This window comes from Mercenaria mercenaria, chromosome 14 (genome assembly GCF_021730395.1).
Source record: "Mercenaria mercenaria strain notata chromosome 14, MADL_Memer_1, whole genome shotgun sequence".
NCBI classification, from domain to species: domain Eukaryota; kingdom Metazoa; phylum Mollusca; class Bivalvia; order Venerida; family Veneridae; genus Mercenaria; species Mercenaria mercenaria.
Window position 1 is genome coordinate 56,715,009 of NC_069374.1, and position 19,418 is coordinate 56,734,426.

Genomic DNA, 19,418 nt, shown 5'->3' on the forward strand with positions numbered 1-19,418 from the left:
ATTTCAGATGATCGTCTGATAGCATTGGTCAACAAAAACTGAACTATTTGATGGATCATACAAAATGTACTATCATATTTTCAGGAACAGAGAATAGAAATATCAAGTATTGCGCAAAATACATTGAAATCTCACAATTGCTTATTACATAATGCATATGAAAGTTTAGAAAGGTGTACTCTTCTGGAAAATATGCATTCAGTGCAACAATATTGGGTTTTTTTGTTTGTTTTTCTAATTTTGAGAACATAATTCTACATAAAAAATGTAACATGGCTACATAGATAATAAAAGATGTGTAATCTTACTTCCAAATACAAATTGGAGGAATCAGAAAAGAAATATCAAGAAATATTTGACATGCATGAAAGATTTTGCTTTATATTAATTTACAAAATACTTTGAAGCCTCTCAACTGTTAATGATATTATGAATATGAAAGTTTAGAAGCGTGCATTTTGATAAATCATCTACAGTCAAAAAAAATTGTTTTCAATTCTCTGAGCATAGTTTTACATAAAATTGTAACTAATATTGTCTTGTAGAAAAGGTGTAGACTTTGACTTCTTAGTATGACCTTGACCTCAGACTTAGGGACCTGGTTCTGGCGCATGACAATTAATCTCATGGTGGTGAACATTTGTGCCAAGTTACATTAAAATCCCTCAGTGCATAAAGAAGAAATGCTCCAGACAAAGTCATTCTTGAATTTGACTTTTGACCTCTTAAGTATGACTTTAGACCTAGGACCGGAGCTTTGCGCACAACATTGTGTCTCATCCAGGGGAATGTTTGTACCAACGCACGACACGTCGTCGCAACATAGGAAAAATTTATACCAAGTAATATTATAATCCCTTCCAAATGTGACCTTAACCTTTAAGCTAGGGGTCTGGATTTTGCGCATGACATGTCGTCTCATCATGGGGAACATCTGTGCTAAGTAATATTGAAATCCCTTAATGAATGAAAGGGTTATGACTGCTAAGCGTGACCTTGACCTTTAAGCTAGGGGTTTGAAAGTTATGCATGACATATCAACATAATGTGCCAATTGATATTAAAATCCCATCATGGATGGGAGAGTTATGGACCGGACAGAAAAAAAGCCCTGTTGACATTTGACTTCCAATTGTGACCTTAACCTTTTAGCTAGGGATGCGGGTTTTTCGCATGACACGTCGTCCCATCATGGAAATCATTTGTGCCAAGTAATATTAAAATCCCTTCATGGATGAAAGAGTTATGGACCGGAAACGAAACAGACCCTGTTCATACCATGTTAACATTTGACGGCTAATTGGGATCTTGGCCTTTAAGCTAGGGGTCTGAAAGTTGTGCATGTCACATGGTCTTACTATGAGGTACAATTGTGCTGAGTGATATAAAATCCCTTCATGGATGGGAGAGTTATGGACCGGACAGTAAAAATATAATTATTTATTTGGGTTTTACGAGGGACCAACACAGTAAACTAGTGTTTTGAGCATGACCCGTCGTCACATCATGGGGAATATTTCTGCTAAGTAATATTAAATTCCCTTCATGGATAAAAAAGATATGGCTCAGACACTAAATTGCGGACGGACGGAATGACGGAAAAGCGCATTCCTATATTCCCCGAAACTAATTTTCAACCAGTAGGTGACTAATAATATGTTCTTTTCATGTATGGGCAAAAATGTACATCTTTTTTACTCATAAGAAAAAAATGCAGCAGTTTTGGGTTCGGAACGAGAACGCCAAGATAACAAACAACAATTCTCTTGAATAGCATAGAAATCAAGTCTGAAAATTTCTAAATTTCTGTTTCTTCTTCCTGCATATTGACAAGTTGATAATCCACGAATAAATGATAAACTCAATGGAAGCCAATATATATATATATATATATATATATATATATATATATATATATATATATATATATATATATATATATATATATATATATATATAACTTATTTTTTTTGCAAGTTGACAAGAATGACAAAAATTTCGTCGGCCTTCCTCGGCCACTCTAAAAATATATTTGAAACATCTTCAACCGCACTCAAGTGTTTATTAACATAGATTATACGATATCGATTTATAAAATTGTAAACTTCACTTCTCCACTTCTCGAAACTTCGTTTGTTTGACCTTAAAATTTTAATAAATCATACATGTCAAATGTTAAATATAGATAGGTTACTGCTGCTAAAATAAAATTTGTCGTTAAAATACTGAAAACGTACTGAATATGCTTCATTTTCAAATTTTAAGAAATGGCGGACTGAACACTTCCATTTGCTCAAATTGACTTAACAACGGCACAAATAAAGAGTGTTTCCGCGCAGTGGCTGGTTACTGCTGACGTCCGGCCAGACCCGAACCCGCTCCTACTAGTATGATAAATAAATCAAAATATCTACTTTAAATTATCTATATATACAATTATTCTTACATTCTTTTTACTTTCTCAAATGGGAAAACGCAAACGGCCGATATACTTTTTTCCGTAAACACAATCACGAAAAGCGTCTCCGTTCCTAATTCGACTTTTTTTACTGCTTTTATTTCCTTTAATTGTCCACACTGCACTTGCATATCAGCATATGTATAAGGTGTTGAATATTTGTTATCTCCTTGAATGTAATGTTTGCACACTTGAGCTATCCGACTTCTCCTCCTTCCTGTTGCTTTCACTGTTTGACTACTGAAAAATAATCTAAAGTTGTCCACGGTCATAGCATCAATGAACTTGTTTGTCAAAACTGGAGTTTTTCTGAACGATTTAAATCCAAACCATGGCACACTTTTCTCTTCCCCACTGTTCAAATACCACGCTAAACCAGGTTTTGTGCATCTGCCCCCAAGTTCTTCTTGACCTTCTACATGCGGACATCCGATAAATAGAAAATCATCATACACTGCCACAAATGCTTTTACTCCGTTCGTTTTAATAAAAGGATATGAAAAATATTTGCATTTATAGCCTTCAGAGCTCACGTAACAATATAGCTCCTCACAGCATACGGAAATACAAGTTTCCGTTTTCGTTTTGTTATATGTCATATATTGTGTCTTACACAATTTCTTTGATTTAAACGCCATATTTTTAGTATAAATGTAATTTACATATCTTTGACCAGCAGTTAACAAGCGATATCCATCGCTTGACAGCATCATGTTGTGTAACGAGTCATTTTCTTCACAGGACCAGGCGACACTCTGACGTTGTTCTATGCATCTTGCTGACATAGAACAGCAGACACAGACAACAAGCTTTAACAAACTCGTTGCCATTGTATCTGAAACAAATATTTGATAAAAGTGTGAACTAATAGATAGTATATTAAAGAAACGCTTATTAATTTTTCATATCACCTGTGATTCATGCAATATTTTGCTTCTTACGTGTAAAAAGAATCTACCATTAGTATTAACCTACAGCATTATTGTAAAAAGATAATTTACATCCATAACTTATACTCTGGCTTTATCACAAGATTATTTATGACATATCAAAAAAAAATGCAAGCAACTTTATCATAAAACAATGTTACCGTATTGACTTTTTCTATAAATACATCTGTTTTATTTATTCTGCCCTCGTAATATCTAGTTTCTACCATATAAAAATCGTTTAAGCCTTTAGAATATATAATGCATTAACAAACTTAAACCAGCTCTATAACAACACGATAAGTAGAAAAACGAATACCTGAAAGATGTAATTCGATAGTCATCAAATCTTTGCAAAAGCCATTCAATATTTATAAAACATATTTCATCACAAACGAAAATTCCAAGAAAAAAGGTAGGATAAGAAGTGTTTGTGTATCATATGATACTCATGAAATTTATACTGATATGCATAAAGTCAATTGATATACGTTATTGAACTTTGAAGCACGTGACACTTAAATGAATCCGCTGTAAATCAGTAGGTTGATCAGATATTATTAGGTTATTTAACATTGTTCTGTACAATACGGAGATATATTTGTATTTGATTATAAATGTTTCTGCTTTAATCCTTGTACTTGCAAGAATTTACGAATCCCTATATGTAAATGTGTCCGAAATATTCAGTCGATACTTTTGCTACCTTTCAACTGTAGCGTTTTATTTTGACAATCACTTTTTAAAAGCATAAAGCTGAAGTATGTATATAACTTAAAGTGTTCTGAATTCTGGCACATTAAACGATTATTCATATGCAGTGCGAAATCATTTAATTAGGTAAAATAGAAAATATGGAAACTCCACAGATCGTTCGACACGACAAAAACAAAAATGTTGCAGGCTCGGTTTGATTGAGTCTGTTTATGGAAATGCATGCTACCGCCCACGCCCTCTATAGTGTAGGCATATGGTGACTTAACTTCATAAAATCATGTAATCTGTGAGAAAAGAATCAAACTTGGTACATATGTTACTTGGTATAATCTATATAGGAAAACGAAAAGAAGTTGTTGTAATACCCAAAATGGCTGACTAGTCGGCCAATTTAAAAATGGCCGCCAAAATCCAATATTTCTTCCAGTAATCTACTTTCATGCTAAATATTTCTAAAAAACTAGCAAAAATGCTCAATATTTACAGAGTATGATATTTACGGCTGTATTCTGTATTTGACATACATTGGATGTTACTGTGTTATCAAAATGGCCGTCAAATGTAAAATGGCTGCCAAAATATCAACATAAAGTAGTGATTTGTTTTCATGAACTGAACCATCATAATACTGTAAATTAACAACATATTGATCATAAATATGAATTTTAAATAGAAATAATTAAAAACAAATCTTCTCATATCTATATGGGACAGAATACAAAGACAAAGAACCATTTTACACAGCCTATTTCAGCAACAAACCTAACATACTGTTTTATGTAATTTGTAAAGAATGTTGAACATTTTATTTAACGGGATATATACGTACACGTATTTGATTCTTACTAAATTAATGTCTATATGTTTATTATCCAAGTTCATAAGTTCATCAGCCGTTGTCATAATTACCACCACGTTGACAAATAGCTATTATACATAGCATTATACTGCCTTTGCAAATGAGGTAATATTTGTCTTTTATTCAAGAGCATGTGTGAAATATGAAAACATTAAAACCATACTTATCTTCATCGCCAGTGTCAAGACAAACCCACAGTTTTCATTAGGCAAGCCCACATAGGGGTTGACCACAAACTATTATAATTACAGGTGTGTTTCCAGTGTGTATACAGTTAATTATCATAGTCTTTGTTATCAAAAATCTGAACATGTCATAAATTATGACTGCTTTGAAAACTACCCTCTAATTATATGCATGTGCCATGCACAGCCTCATGTTGATAAGCGAGTGAATGTGTATGTATTTAAACAGCTAATTTTCACTGATAGATAGCATCTATTTGCACGCTTAAAATACCCGTATTTCGACCAAGTTGCACTTAATTAGAACCGACTTTCACAAGACTAAACTTCTAAAAAGCAAGCTTGAACATAAGCGGCGTAAACTCAAAGTGACAATGAATACTCAAATATAAAGTGATGGGTAATATCAGGATTGAATTGATTACTACTCTGCATACGTCAAAATCTGTAGGGAAGCAGTAGTCTCAGCTCAATAGGGAGAGCGCAGATCTACAGATCGCGGGCCCTGTGACTATTTGATAAAATAAACAGACATTGTGTCTGAAATCATTTGTCCTCCACCTCTGACTAATGTGGGGAAGATGGCAGTTACTTGTAGAGAACAGGTTTGTTCTGGTACAAAATTTAGTAACACTGTTTAGGTTAACTACCCGCCATTATATAACTGAAATACTGTTGAAAACGGCGTTAAGCCCAAAACAAACAAACAGTAGTGATCTTGCTATCCCCTGTGAATTGTCTGAACAGGGACTTGCAATGAATAGAATTTCAGCGATTGTTGTATCAATAAATCGTTAAAACAAACTGTAGACATGACTTTTTAAGAAATTCCTGGAGGATCTGTAACCATTTATAACAAAAAATATAAATACATTACGTAATTTACCATTGATATTTAAGAATGTGCAAATGAGATCTATGTTAAAGAAACCTAGGCTAGAACCAACAGCCACAATAACAACATGCTTGAATCCCGTCTCCTACTTATTTTAAAGAGTTTGGAGACCAGAATGACTTAATAAAGTTACAGAACGACATTATTCAGCCTTGTGACCATATTATATGTATAATACAAGCTACTGGAACCATGATCATTGACAATCTGACTGTGTTGCACTGAAATGAGCACCATTTGGAAGGTCGGGTGTCATTTATCTAAGCAATAACTCTCAAATGATGTGCATTGATGGGTAGTTACCGACACTAGTATGTTAGCAAAATGCAGTGTACCTACGGGTCACAAACTAAACCCCAATAGTTACATATATTTACGGTTGGTGAAAAAAGGAGATGCTATGGAATAATTTGTTGGTTGTACGTTTCTTTTAAGTCTATAAAAGCTACTGTTAGGTATTGTCCAATAATGTAACATGCCCAAACTCAATGCTGTTAAAACAGAAATATTGATGTTGATATCAAAGCATAATAGCAGGTACAGTGTTAACGTGTTGAGGAAACCCAGTGACTCTGAAACTATGTATGTAAGGAATAGATGAATCTCAGTGTTACACTTTTACATGTTCAAATCTGTATGCAGGGCTGTATATCCACAATTGTACATAACAGGTCAGATCAGACGGTATCTAACCTGTGATGCAATCAACACCTTTACGAATTGCTTTCATACCTCGCATTAATAGACTATTGCAATGCATTGTTTCATGGTATTCCTAGCACCGTATTGCACATATTACAACATGTACAGAACACAGCAGCTTGTCTTATAACTAGAGCATCCGATCATAGTCAGATTACTCCTGTATAGAAGGAGCCTCATTTGGCTTGCAGCAGAATACTACAGTACAAAATACATACTCAAACCTTAAAGTTTCTACTCAATCTTTCTCAGTCTTATTATTTACAACATGATAGAAGTTTATAGGCAGAACAAGGGCACAAGATTAAAAGACACTGTGTCATTAGAAGTACCAGTGTCTTAATTCAACATTGATGCGTGACAACCGGAGCAACCATCTGAATCTCACTGAACAAAACTCCTTGAAAACGGAATATTGTTAATGTATAGCCACCAATATGAACTTCTTATGATCTGAATTTGTTCGGTGGTATTTTTATTGAAGTTGGGCACTGTAAGGTTTGTGAAGTTTCTACTTTTCTTTATTTTCTTATATCTGTTCTTTACACATTTTTGACATTATACATTTGTACCTCAAAAGTAGATAAAATAATGTTCGGAATGTTGTATAGGTGGCTGAATTCTTTGAATGTTTGAATATTTGAATTAAATCTGTATTCAAATTATCCTATCCATTTTGGTTAAATATTTAACATAAGTTATTTGACTCATTCCTTGATAAGGATTTGGAACACTTTTCTACATCTTTGAAGAAATAAATTAATATACACACATGATAAGTTTAATGATAATATTACTACATGGTCGAAAAGTAGTCTATATTCATCTTTGGAACATATTAGGAAGTGTTTATTTCAATTTATGCAGAGAAAATGAACTAAGTGACAACACACATGAATTACTTTAGTCCGAATATTACGTTGTATTCTCTACAGTATGCGTCAGAAAATGTTTGGATAATATTTCATTACCTTTTGTTTTGTCATTTGGACTCCGACTATTATTCTTATCAATCTTTCATGATTTTTAACATTATGAAATGAAATTTAACAGATCAGGCTGTCTGCGGTATATATAACGAAACAGCATCAAAGGTAAGTAACTCAGTTTCTGTAATTATATACTAAAAACAACAATAAATAGCTGAAATCTATTCATAAAAGTGTCTATAATCAGTGTTTGCATCAAAATGATTAAAAGCATAGATTACCTGGCTAAACAAATGTATTGAGTGTGTCTGATCCTAACTTTACTTCATATTTTTTATGATGGCGGCCATTTTGACTTTTTTTAAACGTCCTTTCACTTTTGAATTAAAGACACCATATCCTCCCTTTCTGTCAAGTTTCATGCTTTTCCCACAAATAGCACGATTTTTTCACCATATGCCTGCACTACTAGACCCGAGTTGAGCAGAACTCAACATTTACACTTGTTAAAAGTACAAAAAGCAATTTAGAGACATCCGCAGATATATTCATACGGCGGTGCACATGGAACCTTTAACGATACACGTGTTCTGGCGTGTAATTCCATGAAAAGCGGCATATGGTCCCCAGATAAAATGGATAAAATAATGGGTTTCTCCAAACGAGAAAACAATGGGAAGAACTAACTGGAATGTAGAAGGAGAATCTGAGGTTATGGGGCCTGCATATCACAGGAACTGTCAAAAGACAAAATTAAAAAAAAAACAGGCACATATCCAACATGTTTGTGTAATAATGTTCGAAACTTCGAGTACTGTATAGCATGTTAATTTATATTTGTAAAAGTAATCGGATGTATTGTTTAGAGGATTTAGGACGGCCAGTTATAATAAGAGCAATTATATTATAAAAGAAATATCCGCCACACCAATAAACATTGATCAGCGCCTCTAACACTGAAATAGTAAAACCGTGTTAAACGTATTTTAGCAAAAACTGATGCCGTTTTCGTCACGTCATATAACCAGCATTGGAATTGGCACAAGTGAACAAAATTGAAAAAAAAGAGCTACGTTTTCAAACAATATTTTATTCATGTTGGGTTTAACGTCGCACCGACACAATTTTAGGTCGTATGGCAACTTTCCAGCTTTAATATTGGAGGAAGACCCTAGGTGCCCCTCCGTACACAATTTCATCACGAGCGGGCACCTGGGAAGAACCACCGACCTTCCTCAAGCCAGCTGGATGGCTTCCTGACGTGAAGAATTCTACGCCCCAAATGAGGGTGAACCCACATCGATGAGGGGCATATGGTTTAAAGTCAACGACTCTAACCACTCGGCCACGGAGGCCCCGTTTTCAAACAAAGTTTTAATCTCTTTAAGAAGTAAATTAGAACACATTCATAACTATACATCGCATACATCGCAAAGTAGGCCTGCAACAAAATCTGGAAGGAGAAATATAGCAGACGGGTTGTTTCAACAAGAGGGCCTTCATATCGCTCACCTGACCTATTGAACTAAAAATCATAAGATTAACATTCTGACCAAATTTCATAAAGATATAGTCAAAATTGAGGCATCTAAAGTGTCAACAAGCTTTTCTTTTGTTTTGATCCGGTGACCTAGGTTTTGACCCCACATGACCCAGATTCAAACTTTACTTTAAGATCATCAAGATTACCATTCTGACTAAGTTTCATGAAGATACATACAGTCATAAATGTGGCCTCTAGAGTGTTAACAAGCTTTTCTTTTGATATAACCTAGTGACGTAGGTTTTCAACCCACATGACCCAGATTCAAACTTAAACTTAAGATCATCAAGATTAACATTCTGACTATGTTTCCTGAAGATACAGTCATAAATGTGGCCTCTAGAGTATTAACAAGATTTTCTTTTGATTTAACCTAGTGACCTAGGTTTCCACCCAACTTGATCCAGATTTGAATTTGACCTAAAATCAGCATGATTAACTTTCTGGCCAAGTTTCATAAAGATATTGTCATAAATGTGGCCTCTGAGTGTTGCCTAGCCTTTCCTTTTATTTGACCTGGTAACCCAGCTTTTGACCAAATCATCAGGATTACGTTCTGACCAAGTTTTATAAAGATACAGACATAAATGTGTCCTCTAGGCTGTTAACAAGCTTTTCCTTTGATTTGACCTAGTGACATAGTTTTTCACTTCGCCTGAGCCAGATTTGAATCTGGCCTACAGATCATCAAGATTAACATTCCGACAAAGTTTCATTTAGATATGGTTATAAATGTGGCCTCTGGAGTGTTAACTAGTTTTGCCTTTGATTTGACCTGGTGACCTAGTTTTTAATCCTACATGACCCATATTCAAACTAGATCTTAAGATCATGACGATTAACATTCTGACGTAGTTTCATGAAGATATAATCATAAATGTGGCCTCTGGAATGTTAACTTGCTTTTCCTTTGATTTGACCTGGTGACCTAGTTTTTGACCTTACATAACTTGGAACTTAAGATCATCAAGATTAACATTCTGACCAAATTTCATGAAGATAAGTCATAAATGCGGCCTCTACAGTGTTAACAGTCTTTTGCTTTGATTTGACCTGGTGACCTATTTTTGATCCCAGATAGCCCAGTATCAAAATTTTCCAAGATGTTATTGAGGACAGCATTCTGACTAAGTTTCATGACGATTCGGCCCAAATTGTGACCTCTAGATTGTTAACAAGCTTTTCCTTTATTTTGACCTTGTGACCTGGTTTTTAACCTCAGATGACTCAATAGCAAATTCGTCCAAGATTTTGTTAAAGGTAACATTCTGACCAATTTCCATTGAGATTGGGCAATAATTGTGACTTCTAGAGTGTTAACAAGTTTTTCCTTTGGTTTGACCTGATGACCTAGTTTTGACCCCAGATGACCCAATATCAAACTCTTCCAGGATTTTATTGAGGGTAACATACTGACCAAATTTCATCAAGATTGAGTCAAAATTGTGACCTCTAGAGTGTTAACAAGCTTTTCTTTTGGTTTGACCTTGTGACCGATTTTTAATTTTTTTTAGCCAAGATAAAGCAAAATCAGACTTGTTCAAAATTTTATTGAGTATAACAAACTGACCAAGTTTCATTAAGATTGGGCCAAAATTGTGACCTCTATAATGTTAACAAGATTTTTTTTTTATTTGACCTGGTGACCTAGTTTTTGACCCCAGGTGACTAATATCAAACTCGTCAAAGATTTTATTGAAAGTAACATTCTGACCAAGTTTCATTAAAATTGGGCCAAAATGTGACCTCTGGAGTGTTAACAGTCAACTTGTTGACGCCGCTTATGGACGGACGACGACGGACACAGGTCGACCACAAAAGCTCACCTTTGAGCACTTAGTGCTCAGTTGAGCTGAAAATAAAAAAGTACATTTTAGTTAAATTTTACTTGGTTTATTTTCTATTCATTTCCTCGTTTATGTTTGTTTGTATTGCCTTATTATGATAGAGTTAATCGTGTAAAAGTACTTGATCACTTGAATTATTAATGTTAAATCTACCAGGAGTAGCAGTAGGAAACTGACACAATTGACTGTTTACATCGGTTAATACCGCCAGAAACTGCAATTAAATTGTTGGTAACTGCTGAAACTTTTGTTACTACCAGTAGTTGTAGAAACTGATTCTAACAAACATGTTGTTCAGAGTATATCATTATTACCTCCCAAACTGATTTCAGTCAAACAAATTCCAGCTGTAGGAAATGGAATAGTATACAATATAACAGTTTTGTTAGATTCCTGTTAGTTTTATCAATCGTTACATCCTGTTTTTTTGTATAGTTTTATGGTGGCATAAGCAGTTTCCTATATATTCCGGAAGTCTTGTAGCTGTATTTCTAAGAACAGTTTTATCAATGTAATATAGTATCCAGCGCATATTTCTAAAACAACATGAGTACCCATTTGACACCGTAACGGTTGTTTCCAGTAGTTAACTTCCTATTTCTGAAAACAGATTAATACCCTTTTTTGAACTTATATACTGACTTGTATTTATATACCAGTTTAAGAATTGCTTATAAAAGTAACCATCAGTTTTACCCGTGTCATATCGTTATTTTTTCCAAACTAAATTTTGTTTCTAACATCATTTTTATCATTCTTTTAAATATACTCAATTACGTTTTTTTTATACCTTTTCAGTGAGTTTCCTATTAAAAAAGCCGTCGGTTTCTTTTCCTGTATATGCTAAATTCATCCTATATGCGCGCTTTACAAAAATCAACTGATTTAAATTCTTACATTTATTAAGTTACCTGTTTAAAAGTTAGCTGAATAATATTTTATCAACATTTTATTTCTTTCTGAAATTTTGCCATGATAAAGAAATGCAGCGTCATGGTGGAAAACTTCCAATGACTAGGCATAGGAAATAGAGATCAATATAATTGCACCTTTACTAATCCTACCAGGTGTTCTGTATTACAAAAAGTGGATCTATTGTGACATTTTGATACAAGCAAAACTGTATTATCTGCACTATTATTTACCTACTGGTACTTCGTTTTATCATTGGCTTGTTAAAAGTTAATTTTTTACCATATGTAAGTTGACAGAATCATAGAAATCATGTCTTAAGGGGTAAATCAAACACAAATGAATAAATCCTTAATGATTTTGTTGTGCAAAAAAGTATGATATTGTGTCTAAAACAGTTTTCATTTTCCACTCAATTGTGTAATTGCAAGGGAAGTAAACTAATAGATCTCTTCTTATAAGTACTAGCCCAAGGCAAGAGTTGTCATTCTTTCTGGATCACAACTTTAAATTAAAAATTAAAACTTCTGTTATTGATATTAACAAAACTATCATAAACTTCACATTTGTGAAATCATTTTTGGTTATTTCAAGGACTTGGAAATTAATTTCTAGACTTTATTTAATGTAATTCTATCATTGAAAATTTTAGGGCCTATCTCTACAATGACAAATAACTGCCAAAAATGAAACTAAAACAATTCCTGTGAATGTTTACTAGAAGTAAAACCTATTCCTACAGTCACCGGAAGTTCTTTTTTACGGCATTTGAATCAGTTTCCTGTAGTAAATGCAGGTTCAGTTTGCTGAATTGACTTGCAGGCAATGGAGAGACAGGCAAACTGGCTAAGATAGAAGCTCAGTCAGAACAACCAACATAACTTGTGAGTTACAAGGAGAAAGTCACCATCATCAAGGCACAAACGAGACCAAGGATGGGGAAAGATGCTTTTCATCTCCTTGATCGGTCTGAATAAGTGATGATGGTCAGGCTCCGCTCAGGGCACAACAAGCTCAATGCTCACATGTACAAGACATACAGACTGACAACATCGCTAACTTGTCCTTGTGGTGAAGAAGATCAGACTGCGGAGCATATACTTAAGAAATGTAAAAGTCATGACCAGGAGCGAGCTGCGACTTGGCCGATAGATACCTCAATCCATGATGTCAGTGTTAACTTTTAACTAAGGTTATTTCACGCAGCGGAATTGTGTTTAAAATTGCATTTTACATAAGAAAGTAATATACATTAAACATTAACGGCCGGGCGATACATTAATCGTATCCGTTTCATTTTGTTATTAGGTCAATATATTATAACTTACGCAAAACACGTATTTCCTATGACAATTAAGAGCAATTAACTATATTTTGCAGTCAAACGTGTTTTCTATAATAACTGCCAGCCCTACTAAGCAAACGAAATGTTCAATTTGAACAAGCGCAGCTAAAACGAAACAAGGACAAATATCAAATTTCAACTCTCAGACAGATTAAATATGTTCCGAATTTCTCACTTAGTCTCTAGCAAGTAAAACCTTACATGACAGTATTAAGCAAGCTAATACCTGCAGAAAAATTCCTAAATGACGTAACAGTAACAAAATGCTTTTTGTGCTGTTCAAAATAAAACTTTAGAAGTGTATACTCATGTACTCCTAGAGTACAGTATATTAAGAAAACATCACAATGGGCAGGTGAAGCAGGCTAGAAACTGGCACCACAGAAGCTCCGATGGGAATCAAGAACTGTTGGTCATGGTGTCTACACTTTTATATCTGATTCTTATATCTAAATCTGCAGTCTCGTCACCACTATATACATAATTTCTATACAGTTCAAATTTCAATTTGGAAAAGACAAAAATCCATGATGCTTAGTCACATGAGAACGGTGCATGTGAATAGAAGATAAAGCAAGACTCACTCAGTTCATATATCTTAAGAGGCGTAAAACAAATGTCTCCGTTTTTGATCATCTTAGTTTATTATTCGAATTATTTAGTAATATCAACTATGATAACACCCTTACAACGTTCAAAAACTTCCTAGCTATATCTGGATTCACGTAAACTTCCTTTGTGGACCTACCTCTGTTAGCCTTCCTCAGCCATAGAAAGCTGAAAGTCGAAATATCACATATAACTGTGTCGATGATTCCGTAAAGCCAACAAACACAAATCAAAACCACAACCCTGGAAGGTATATATGACAACTGAAGGTAGTAAAGTTTATCAGTTTTTCCTTTCCGATTATTTATCACTCTTCCGTTCCGTTTTGGTTATGCCGGGCCACTGCGTTGACCAGTGGATTTTCAAATAATGTTTGACTTTTCAGTGAATCACAAGATACGGCTTAATAGGAGATGATTTGCCTCGGTTTCATACCATAAGTTCTATGTGGCCGTAAGTCTTATTTAAGTAGTTACATGAAAAGATACAGAAAGGACTAGGAGTATTTATATTTGAATAAGACCAGATTGTCATAGATAGGGGAGTCTTTCTGTAAGGGACATGCGTGAAGTCTGTTAAGTGATATCTCCCGTTTGATACATGTCAGCCTCTTTTGTTAAAATCTTCAGCGGATGTTATGATGAACAGTTGGAAACGCCGGAAGCAGCCTACTGCTTTTTTTAGAACTTCTAACGAATGCAAACAACAGTTTTCCGTGATATACATCAAACTGCCTTACCACAGAAGAACATAGACTACAGTAGTTACCCGGTACAAACAATTATTAGCACTCGGAATTTTTATTATAAAGGTATCATACAATCTACCGCTGTAAGGCGTAACGAACATTCAGTAAACATATAGTCATACAATACGTTCTCCATACCTCTTGAGGTACAAACTCTCTTCAAGTGATACAAGTTCAAAGTAAATGTTACGTTTATTGTTAGGGCTATTGGAGTGAAAATAAATACTGGCAACTGGAAAAAAGCTCTTAAGAATTAATCATTCCATAGAAGCTTAAATGATAGTCAACTAAAACATAAACAGAACTAGCAAATACCACACTTTTGTGAGTTTCAGTTAAATTCATCCGTACTAGATTTGTTACGACAAAATGTCATCTCTGAAAGGAAACAATCTCGGGATTCCAGCAAAATAAGAATATTCTATGAATGACTTCTTCAATTAAAGGTAAGGTACTACCGGTTCTACAATAGCCATATCATCAGACTCTATTAAATTGTTTATAAGCGGCGTGAATATGAAGACAAAATACTAATCATAAGAGATAAATTTTAAAAAACATGTTCATGAAAAAAAATAAACATCGGTTGTCCTGTAAAGCGAGGGAGTTAGCCTGTCATAGGTAGACACCCCCTTCATTAGCCATCAGTTCCTACCCTTATGATCCGTAGATTTCTGCAGTCTTCTGACTACTGCTTGTAAATGAAGACACTACTTCTCCCAGAATAGCTTCAGTGATTGCCAATACCAGATCGACACCAACTTGACATCTTCTTTAACGGTCATCTTGTATTAATAAAAGAGCTTCCATTGTGTCGAATCTACTGCTGCACCGCCTAAATACCACCCTTGCCTAAATCCTTACTCAGGTTACCTCCAAAACAAGTTTTCTTTGAAAGCCAGCTCAATAGTAATATGAGGGACAACCCTCTCTAGTTCTTGTTAGACAATGAACCGCCGTTGGATACGAGTGCCAAATGTCAGAGAGGTTATCTATCCTGAAAACGGTACTTGATACAGAAGCCTTCTGACGGATGAACGAGAGTTCTCACATAATAACAATACCATATTATATATGTTGGCCCTAAAACCAACCTCTACAACGGCTATCTTGCACGACAAAAGAATGCCCTGGGATCTTTCTTTTTGATAGTTTAAGGCTAAAAGGTGGGACCAAAAAGGACTTAGTCTTATGATCCTACAGTACTAAGGACAACTGTGTCACAAGAGGACATCTGTTTCTGCCAGAATGACGATACCCCTTAAACAATTTCATGTATCTTTGCAAGAATGATCGTACCCGTGTCAGAAGAGGACAATTATCTATGCCAGAATGACGACACATCGTGCGAAATGAGGACATCTCAATCTAGCAGAAGTCAGTTGCAAGAAGAGAATAACCCTCAACGGTCACAGTCTCATATCGTCTTTTTAGTGTTCGGGGCTTATTCATGGGCGTCTTACGAAATATTCCTGGTTGATGAGACGGCTATTCGTAGGGACTGGCACACACTAGCGATTGTCTGACCATTAGATAATCATTAAGTGTAAATTATGAAAATAAAAGACGCTCGGTTTGAGCTTATCAAGAAATGTTATTTGTGATCGGAAATTATTAGAAACATCTTAAAGCAAATGGTAAGGATATATTAACATAGCAATAAGCACTGAAAAAAAACATACAGAGACATACAATCGCAAGATAGGCAGACCACAACATAAATTATCGCGGAAGGATACCAAAATCAAAAATCAAAGTGGTAGGGATACTAGGGAAAGGCGCGGGGGTGGGGGCAAGGAATATTCAATGAAGAAAAAAGAAACTAATAAATTGTACTTAGAAAACACAATTAAATAAAACAAATAAAACAAAATCGAATTGCTATAAAAATTGACATGTAGTATAACTTTTATTTGTGATACAGTAACTACAGAAAACTTATAAAACATCTATTAGATCTAAGCCGCTACATGAATATGACAAAACATTATTATAGACACCTTAATTCAAATGTTGATAGTAACTGTAAGAACACAATAAAATGCAATGCCATCCTAAGTTATAGAAGTGCAGGTGTGGAACAATTAAACAAATTTAAAAAGTACATAGACCTTATCCATTCATAAACAATAAACAGAAAGCGAGTTTCGAGAAAATGACATGGGGATACGAATCTGACTCACGTTCACCAACTAAAGACTTGCTTTCAACAATTTGAAACTACACTGTAAAAGAAAGTTGAAGTTAAAAAATGTCTATATTTATACTTTTCGATTATAATTACGGATTATTGTTGTTGTAGCTGCGTCCCTCGTATTTTTTTCTTTCAATCAGAATATATTAATGAAACACTAAAACAATGAAAAGCATTTGGGGGTACCGGAGGTAAACTGTCTCTGCTATAATACATCGGTAAGGGGTGTTTCTCTGTGGTGTATTGGGCGCAAAAAAATAATATTTTATTGCCGCGGAGGTCTGGGTTTGATTTCCGACTCGGTCATGATTTTTTCTTCAATTTTACACATCTCAAAGATAGTTTTGAAAGAAAAACTTAGTTCCTTATGTTTAAAATATGATGAAACTGTGATTCTAAAAAAAAAAAAAAAAAACAAACTCTGTACGATTATACAGAAAGATAAACTCGAAGGGGCTATGATCCGATCTAACTTTAAGGGAGATCGAGTACTTCAGACAGATTGTGACGACGCGTTTTGTCATTTTAGTATTATGTTCAGTCACATTCACCTGCAAATTTTAACGTTGCCATTGAGTAACTTCGTAAGTTCAATGGGCATCAGATCTGCTTTGACTCAAGGATCTCTAAAGATTCGTATTACATTTGAAACAAACTTTGCCAAACTTCTAAGCATCTGAAAGATCTGATACCTGAACCACGAAAAATCTAATGATAAACTACTTGAAGGCCTTAAGGGGACGCATATTGCTACATTCACAGTTCATACAGAAATGCGGAAGGGGTGCATATTCAAGAAATCGATGGTGGGAAAATAAAAACATTTTCCTAAACTGATACTGATGGACACCTGTAATATTCAGTATTTTGTGGATAAGGATGTGGTACTATGAATGTAATAGGAAAACAGAGGTCTTTGTTAAAGTACATTTAACACAAAATATTAAGCTTTTGTGTAAGGAAATAACAGGTTTTTTACAATAACAGTGTTCCAAATAATGTTGAAGGGATGATATTTTCTTTCTAACACACCAGGTTTGCTTAAACATGTAAAAATTTAACGCCACGTCATTTCAGCTCGGGATGGACGCCATATTACTCATTGATAAAAAAATGTAAACAAAAAAATCAGAGTGGGATTAACATTGCAAGGGCATAACATGTCATTCTACACAATGAATACCTTAGAACAGATATCTAAGATGCTACACAGGTCAGGCGGGTTAAATGCATAATGTCGATCACTTGAAATTCATCTTGAAAAGGTGGTTAATTTTAGTTTATTTACATGGTTTTTAATATTCCCAAGACTTCTCGGCGATTCACTGCAAAAGTATTACTGCGCCGGACGAAAGGTAACTCTAATAAACAACAGGAGACAACTTAGGTGTCAGAACGTGTACGATTTTTAAAAACAAACATGTCGATGATTATAATTTTTTATCAAATAATGAATCCTATTCAGATATTCGTCTTTAATATTAGAAAATTATTAATTTCTGTGCACATTTATCAAAACATATTATTTACAGTGGACTACTTTTCGCATCAAACTGGTTTCCGCTTCAGTTGTGAGGCACTTCCGTTATACTTTTTGACAACAATAACAAAACACAAAATGAATCAATAAAGTCACTTATAAACCGACTGCTACTTAAATCAGTGTAAGTATAATTGTTGTTACACCATTATACATGTTCGTTACGTTATGAGGTCAAGTTTATCTTGAACTGCATAATCCATTAATTACGTTTAGATGATATTGCATTTACAACTTATTTGACCCCGTTTTTTACGTGAATGACAGCATTCTCGTACAACTCGTGCAAACAGAGTACGAAAAGTGTGATGGAGAATTCAAGGACAAATTATAAATGACATTAAAGTGAGGATAACTGTATATTCGTCCAGTTTTGATCATTGACATTCCTGCTGTGTATTAGTAAGTTTTGTGAACAAGATTAGAATGTTACTTTTGCACATATACACATTGATTGGACCTCTCAACCAAATTTCATACCTTATTTTAGGGATTTTTAAGACAATACATTTTCAAAAGTTTGTTGAATGTGTTTTGATATTTAAGTGCATTGTAGTTCATGAATACCAAGTTAAAAATTAATAATGGCAACATTTCTAGGCCCTTATTGTAAGCCACTAGACTTCTGTAACGATAAATGTTTAATGTATTAAGGGGAATATACTCTTTTAGTTTTGGAATGTGGCATTCGTTGACCACCGTATCTTTTCTACTTTGTAAACAAACTAAATAATGTGTTTTTGCTTACATATGCGAAATGAAAAGCAAATCAGTGAATTTATTTCACATTCTTTCTTTAAATTAGAATCTGTACAAGATTGATAAATGTTTGGACAAGATGAAGCACTATTATTTTCGCACAAAAAGTATTAATTGTTGACTTTGAATGTACACAATAAGTCTAATGTAATTCAACAATAACTTTCTTGTTTCAATTTTTTCTCATTTTTGTTTTAGTGGGCAATCCTTTGTGTACTTATAACAGTTGAAACAGTATCCATTTCAT

General features: G+C 34.3%; 1 protein-coding gene across 2 annotated transcripts in view; it reads right to left on the reverse strand.

Annotated features, from left to right (window-relative positions):
- Positions 1–3,965, reverse strand: part of LOC123527894 (plexin-2-like) — a 180,167-nt gene extending 176,202 nt beyond the window's left edge. Inside the window, exons 1-2 of one of the 2 annotated variants that reach the window (XM_053523577.1) lie at positions 3,707–3,965; positions 2,447–3,293 (exon numbers count right to left, since the gene is read on the reverse strand). In XM_053523577.1, the coding sequence (XP_053379552.1) occupies positions 2,447–3,293; positions 3,707–3,731 (872 nt within the window). In that variant the 5' untranslated portion in view covers positions 3,732–3,965. Of the gene's footprint in view, positions 1–2,446; positions 3,294–3,706 lie in introns of those variants that run through there. The other variant, XM_053523578.1, reaches the window with a different exon arrangement.
- Between the last annotated feature and the right edge of the window lie 15,453 nt (positions 3,966–19,418).